Here is a 7,925-nt window from a genome sequence, read left to right as displayed (position 1 = left end):
GCATTGGGCTGCACTCAGCAGGCCGACGAAACTTTGGATGGGCCAGTACTCCGGTAGGAGCGGCGAATATGGGCCTTGATGCATTCGAAAGTTCTTCCTTTCTTCAGGAGTTGCATTTGAAGGCTCGACAATTTTTTTATTTTTACATTTTTCCATTAAAAAATGTACAGAATTATATTTCATTTCAAACCTTTACAAATCTAAACGCCTCACGCGCCCTTGCAAAGGGTGCTAAGGGACCTAAGTGTAATTTTTCCAATATAGCTTGTGAACTCTATCATTTTGTAATTTAAAAATATATCATATAAAATCGGATGAAATCAAACTTTATATTAAAATTGTAGAGCTTGAGAATATCTAGAACTTAAACAACCTTTTCATTTAAGATCTTTTAGATGTCCAAATGTTTGTTACAAAATCTAAAACCTATTTTAACAAAAATCTCATATCTACATTTCAAAAGACATGGTATGAAAATAAACTTTATATAAAAGTTGTATATCTCGACGTAGTTTATTACTTTTCCATTTATAATCATTTACAATGTTAAATAAGCTTCACTAGTTTTCAAACAATTAAAACCGTGAAAAGGGTTTGAATGACAAATAAAAAATTTACATTTAAGTCCCTTAACGCCCTCTGGAAAGGGGATTTTTTTAGAAAACACCCTCCTAGAGGCCGTGAGGCATCTAGATTTGTAAATTTCCGAAACAAAAATTTGTTTTGTTAATATTTTAATAAAAAATGTAAAAATAGGAAAAAAACTGTTAAAAGATCAAGCCTACCAGAATACCATAATAAACGTTCTCTCCGTTACATACATATGAGAAGTTATTTTAGGTTTGTTCTATGTCAAGGTTTCCTAACTTTAAGCGAGTTTATTGAACAAAAATACAACACTATGGATTTTAGTGAAATTAATTTGATTTTGTAATTCAATTCACTGGCACATAAAACATTTGTGATCGTGATCCCTAACTTATTTATTTATATAGGCATTGTTTGAACCGCTTAATATTTGCATAGACGGATCCTAGAACCGCTTAATATTTGCATAGACGGATCCTAGAACCGCTTAATATTTCACGGGCAACTCCCTTAAGGAACCAATTTGTTTTTTATTTTTGTAGGCATAAAATAACCTGAAAAAATATGTACAAGTGCGTATATAGGATTTGATCCAGAACTCTTTCTTCTTGCTTAGCCTCTTACCATCTCACCTATGAAGCACTTCGTGATTGTGGATTGGATGCTATCTTTTAACTTCACCTCTCCAAAACTTGGCACATAATTATACTCTAAATGATATTAAATACAAAGGTTCTTAACTACAAACCTGTAAATCCCGTCGAGTTCTACAACTATCATATCGATCATATCTTCAATTGAGGTAATTTGAAAAACTCAAAAAAAATTTCAAAATAGATCTGAGAGCATCTAAGAAATATTACCATCTCAAATGAAAAACGTTCAACTAAAATGTTGAAGATCTCTTCAAGAGATACAAATTTGGTTACAAAGTTTATCATCATTCAACTTCATATAAGTTATGATTTTTTTCACTTTAGTAGTACCTCCATTTTCAGTGGCAGTTTTTTTTAAGAGATCCGCATATGAAAATTATTTCATAGGTAGCTCTCTAAGAAGTCTGCCACTAAAAATCATTTAGAGAGTGTTTTTTTCAAGAAGTCCACTTATAAAAACTGTTTTTCTTGTTATTTATAGAAAGTCCATTTTAACTTCGATAGAGGTGAACCGTTTGAACTTCGATTGAGGTGAAACATATATGCAGTAATAGATATACATAACACAGAGCTGAGTTAAACACTACATATACAATAGTGATTAGACAATCTCGTGTTACACAGAAGTTGCTTCTCTGCTTTCAAATACAGAGAACATAAATGAGAGATAGATGCTTGAAATCAATCTATTTCAAATGAAAGTACATTGATTTATAAAACAGGTTACACATATATAACACAAGATAAATATATTGCTTATTAAACCTAATCTCTTCCAGTCGTCGATCTATGGGTTAGAGAGTTCTTTGTGGCTAGATTGGATAAAAGCTCTGCACTGCTACTTGAGCTGTTGTCATCAAAGCTCTTAGGGAGTTCATCTATACTATTCTCCTCAAAGAACTGTTGACGACTTATGTTGTAGTTTTCTTGTCTAAGCTTCCTAGATCTTCGCAGCATCATAAGTCGTGCCACTACCTCCTTCATATCAGGACGCTCGTCAATCTTTTCGTTTAAACATTCCATCGCTAACCTACCAATTTCTTCTAGGATTAAGACATCTTCCTCGATGGCAATATCCTTGTCGAACAATAACCTCCCACTATTCGCTTGATCATATGCTGCTTGGAACTCAATAATGAGGCTGCGGTTCTTGCCATATATTGTTTGCCTTCTACTGATGAGCTCCAGCAATACAACTCCAAAACTATACACATCACTCTTTTGTGTTAAGTGACCAGTCATATAGAACACTGGGTCTATGTACCCCATGCTTCCTGCCACAACCATGGTGAATTCTTTGTCTACAGTAAGAAGCTTGGATGTCCCAAAGTCGGAGATCTTTGCAACAAACTTGTCAGTTAGAAGTATGTTGGCGGGCTTAACATCACCATGTCGTATGGTATGACTTATGGACGAGTGCATGTATCTTAGACCTTCCGCGGATTCAATTGCAATGTCTAGGCGTAGATCTAGTGTGAGAGGGACTAGGCGACTGGCATCACCATGGAGAATGTCTTTTAGGCTACCATTAGCGGCAAACTCATATACCAACATTGGAACATCCACCTCCAAACAACAACCCAATAGCTTGATAATGTTATTGTGTATCATTTGCGATTGTATGATAACTTCGTTTGTGAAATCCTGCTTTTGAGCTTCAGTTACCTCAATTGAAGTCTTCACTGCTACCAGGGTATTGTCTTTAAGTCTACCTTTGTAGACCTTACCAAAGCCTCCTTGACCAAGAACTTCTGAATTGTTTTTTAGGATTTTCTTCATCTCATCTTTGGAGAAAATCACAATATTGTCCACATTCTGTAGTATTGAACCACCATTCTTTTTGAAATATCCGTTCATTTTTCTCTTTTGAAGCATCATTAGTGTGAAAAGAACAACAACAACCAGGAAGGAAAATCCCAAACTGACACCTAGAAGGATCACAAATTCATTTTTTTAGAAAACAGATCACAAATTCATGTGAGCTAATATAATAAATTTATGATTTTGTATTACTCCCTCCATCCCACACTATAAGGTACACTAACACAAAGACTAATAAATAATTTAATTACTCCCTTGGTTGGACCACCTAAATGCGTGCAAGTAATGTGATTATTGGGGGGGGGGGGGGAGGATGGGTGTTGAGGGTAGAGGATTTAAAACAAAGTGAATTTAGAGGAGAAAGAGGTTCTAGTTAATATATGCATGTATACACGCCTTATATTACGAGATATGAAGAAATTGGGTTGTGCCTTATGGTTTGAGATGGAGGGAGTTGATTTTGTGACGATAGAAAGAGAAGCGAATTCTCACTTTCATGAACATAACTATCAACTATTGTTGTATTAGTATTATATATGTACATCAGACATGTTATATTAGAATTATTTTAATCTATAACAACATAATAGCATCGGCATGCACTTTCCTACCATAATTTTGGCTCCTTAAAACTAGAAATCCAAACTTCTTTTTTGAGAAACTGGAAATCCAAACTTGAACAAAGTAGTTGAGTGTACGCTGTGTACCTTCTTCTATTTTACACTAGGTACTAGGTGTTTAGTGATTGCACTCAACGTAAAGTCAAAGTACGCATGAAAATAAATGGGTGTAAAATTAATTCAATTTACTCAAAATAGTATACACGGAGGTACATAAATAGTCGCATACCAAGGGCAAGCTGTGCTGCAACTGGAAACTTTGGATTGCACTCCTGTTTCTTTGGACCACCACCACTTGGCTGGTAACCAGTATGACAGCTGCACTCGTAATCTCCTACAATGTTCTTGCAAACCCCATAGCAGGGGTACTTGTCCTTGTTGGATGGATCGCACTCGTTGATATCTGCATATATGGGTGCATATAAACTATTCATTGGCCCGTTCATTCGAAGTTAACCTTAGTCTAGAAGGAAGAAATACGAGGATGTTCAATAAATGCTCATGGGCGTCCAGACAATTGTTTGGCAACATCAAGGAGAAAACGAACATTTTTTTTGAAACAAAGAGAGAAGGTCGGCCTCATTTACTGATAAAGAAGAAATACACATCTATCAAGAAAGGGTTCATACTGAAACGCCGTCATACAAGCATCTCAAGATTATTCTCCAAAGTTATAGTAAACACATAAAAACACCGAAAAAAGTTGGAAACAAGCATGTTTATTCAAAGAACCTGTTGATTAAGGAAGCTATGTAGCTTTTGTGGTTTTAATGTAATGTCTTCATTTTAATGCACAATTGGCACTACTACAAAAATGGGTATCGATGACGGATCACCTGTGATGAGTTAAATAGATTTGTTTTCAATAATGTCATCTCTGATGGGTCAAATAGTGACCCTTTTAGGATATGGTCATAGGGGTCAACCCGTTGTACATGTAGCATTATTTGTAATCGATGGTAACTATGAACCGTCACAAACACATTTGTGACACAAGGCAACATGTGAACCGTCATAGATGATAAGATACATCTGTGACGATGGATGGTACGTAATGTATGACCACCTATGCCCATCCCCGAGTCTATCTCGCATGGTCTCTCTCTATATATCTCTCTTCCTCTCACATGATCTCTCTCTTTTCTCATTCTGAGCAGTCCACCACTCTTCCTTTACCACTGCCCACCACTCTTTCCTTACCAGATCCATTGGTGCCTATCTCATTTAGCTCCACCTATGCCTAGGGAGAAGGGATTAGGGTTTAGAGAGGAGGGGAGGCCGTTCGTTGTCCTCAAGGTCTTAGCCACCCGAGAACTCACCGACCTCATTGCCATGTCACTCCAATCTAATGCCAAAGGCCAGATATCTGCTTTGTAGACATCGAGGTTGGCGCCACCTAAGAGATTTCTTTTCTCATCACCGAGCCAACCTAGCAAAGACACCTTCGCTGGCTCTTCTCCATTCCACCTTGAGAACTGGCAATCCCCTTGACCAAGCTCACCACGTCCCTCCGCACTAGCATTGCCGTCTATTAATTATCTGCCTCCACCGATTCTTCTCGGCCTCTACGCCTACGCCCTCAACTCCATCGCCTCATGGAGCAACCCCCGAGCTCGAGGCAGTGGGGTTCGGCATCCCTCGACCTCGGGGAGACCTGTTCTGGATTCCCCAATCCCAGGGGCACCCAATCTGACTGCTTTAAAGGTCATGGTGGGTGCGACTGGTCTGCCCTTTCCTTATGGTGCAATGGCATGAGGTCCCGGTTCTAATGCACAGTGGCGACAATCAACCTTCGTGCCAATGGCAATGGGCTTCTGAGGGGATGTCAATGGTGATGGATCTGGTTAGTCAATCCTCTTCATCGAGGTCCCGGTTATAACGCACGATGGCAACAATAGCAACATTCGTATCGACGGTGATGGAACTCCGAGGGGCATGACAATGGTGAGGGACCTGGTTAGTCAACCATCTTCATCGAGGTTCCGGTTCCAATGCATGTCATTGACAATAGAAGCCTTCATGCCGATGAAGGTGGGCTTTCTGAGGGCCATGACAATGGTGACAGATCTGATTAGTCAACCATCTTCCCTCTTCTCAAGCTTCCTTGGTGTTGCCCTGCTCTCCTTCGATGCATAATCTCTATTCTGCTCCTCCATGTGGATAGTGACGGCTTCTGCCTTGACATATTGTCTCCCTCGAGCAGCTAATAGCTACGAGTAGTCAAGCATATTGACAGCGCTGGCGAGCTGACCTACGGGCACAATTTTAGTTGTATTTTCAGCACATTTTTTGTTGTATTTTTCTTTATCTTAGCACATATTTTTGGTTGCATTTTCCTTTATCTTGGCTGCACAATCAGTTATGGGTCACCATTTATTATTTTTTTTTGCTGGTAACTCATTATAGATGGGGTCACCATGGTGAACCATTCAAGTGTTTATCGTGTGCACGTGCGAGACGAGTGAAAGCACGTGTTTCACTAGTTATGTTCACCACATATTGCTAAAGTGCCTAGGAAGAGCGCACACTCACCCTCTTTTAAGAAGTTCTCCATCTTCTAGAATTAGAAAGACGATGGTACTAAATATTCACATACTACATCCATTTTTTTTAAATGGGTCGTAATGATTTACGTAACAATTATTGTCTATATGGGCCTTAGCCCACATGCCAATTTCCATATGTAGATGATCCACGTCATCTCTGACCATTAATATATTGTGTCAGGTAGGTGGGTTGGTGCAGTGACATAAGTAGGGATTATGTGGTAGTGCGCTTTCATTGGCTTAATATCAATGTAAATTGTTATTTATATACTTCATTCGTTTCATAATATAAGAATTTCTAGCATTGCCAACATTCATATAGATGTTAATGAATCTAAACATATATGTGTGTATAGATTCATTAACATCTATATGAATGTGGACAATGCTAGAAAGTCTTACAATATAAAACGGAGGGAGTAACTTTTTCTCTCCTATCTTAATAAGATTTAGTTGGGCTCTGACCCAACCTAACTAAAAAAAAATTGTTGTAGAGAATTAAATGCATGAGCAAACATTCTTACCCTGGCATCCATCGTTGTCGTAGGGATTACCCTCGTAACCATTGCTGCAATTGCAGTAGTATCCCGGGCCATTGGTGGAGTTGACGCACTCGCTGTTGGCGCTCACGCAGGCATACCCGGCCGGCTTCTTCTTCTCCACCTCCGGCGCCGGGCAGGATGCCACGGAGGAGGCGTTGCCGTGGCGGTCGCGGATGGCCCAGTCCAGCCACACCGGCATCCTCCGGTTCAGCTCCATTTTGAGATCGGACCTCCGGAATCGGTACTCCTCCTTGTCGACGATGAAGGCATAGTCGCAGGGGCTGAACCCCACCTGGTCGCCGCGCGGCCATTGCTCGAAGGTGACGACGTTGTCGGTGAGCTCCGGCGGGATGTCGACGTGGCAGCAGCCGACGCCGGCGCACTTGCCGTCCATGGCGCTCCGCGAGTCGCCGCAGTAGGTGACGCAGCCGGCGTAGTAGAGGTTGCGGTAGAGGCCTTTGCCGCCGCTGTCCCCGTGCTGGTTCCATGCCACGGTGTTGCAGCCGATGACGACGAACATGTTCCGCTCGTCGGAGATGCGGTACACGCCCTCGTTGTTGAGCTCCACGTCGCCGTAGAACTGCTTGGTGACGTTGCCGCCGGAGTTGTAGCACGTGTACGCCACCGGCAGCATCACCTTCACCTCCGGCCGCGGGAACACCGTCAGCTTCTGCACCTGGATGGCATGGCGGCGGGCGGCGGCGAGGGTGGGCACCAGGACACCGGTGCTGTTGGTGGTGTTGCAGGCGATGTCGAAGCCGTCCCCGCGGGAACAGTTGGGGCCGATGCCGAATGGGTAGGGGATATCGACGTCGCCGCACCTATCCGGGCAGCCGGTGATTCCGTCGGCGGCGAAAGCCAAACGCAGAAGCAGCAGCAGCAGGCCGGCGGCAATTAGCCAGAACGCCATTCAACTTCTGTGCAACAGGTAGCTCTTTCCCGCGCATATTTATATTTCAATTGGATCGACGATATGATCCAGTCAAGGAATATATATATGGAGAGCAGGAATCAACGATCTGTCACTTGCTACTAAAATAACTCCATTTCTAGCATTTAGTTCGTCTACCCTTTGTACTATGATAAATTTATTATTTCCATACTCATACTGCTTTCGTACTGATGAATGAGACTTTAATCTTTTTTCCACTG

At 41.2% G+C, this 7,925-nt stretch overlaps 1 protein-coding gene across 1 annotated transcript; it reads right to left on the bottom strand.

Annotated features, from left to right (window-relative positions):
- Positions 1–2,009: 2,009 nt before the first annotated feature.
- Positions 2,010–7,683, bottom strand: LOC127753273 (wall-associated receptor kinase 4-like). The gene is made up of 3 exons (XM_052278750.1): positions 6,756–7,683; positions 3,915–4,088; positions 2,010–3,172 (listed from the first exon to the last, which is right to left on the bottom strand). The coding sequence occupies exons 1-3, from the start codon at positions 7,681–7,683 to the stop codon at positions 2,010–2,012; spliced, it is 2,265 nt and encodes a 754-aa protein (XP_052134710.1).
- Between the last annotated feature and the right edge of the window lie 242 nt (positions 7,684–7,925).

This window comes from Oryza glaberrima, chromosome 10 (genome assembly GCF_000147395.1).
Source record: "Oryza glaberrima chromosome 10, OglaRS2, whole genome shotgun sequence".
Classification (NCBI taxonomy): Eukaryota; Viridiplantae; Streptophyta; class Magnoliopsida; order Poales; family Poaceae; genus Oryza; species Oryza glaberrima.
The sequence above is the reverse complement of the archived record's forward strand: the minus strand, read 5'-3'. Positions and strand labels throughout refer to the sequence as shown.

Bases quoted from the DNA above. Each gene is read 5' to 3' on its own strand.
- LOC127753273 (XM_052278750.1), bottom strand. From the start codon at position 7,683: ATGGCGTTCTGGCTAATTGCCGCCGGCCTGCTGCTGCTGCTTCTGCGT. The intron at 4,089-6,755 runs GTAAGAATGTTT...CCATATATGCAG, and splicing joins CGACAACGATGGATGCCAGG to ATATCAACGAGTGCGATCCA. The intron at 3,173-3,914 runs GTATGCGACTAT...TGATCCTTCTAG, and splicing joins TGCAGCACAGCTTGCCCTTG to GTGTCAGTTTGGGATTTTCC.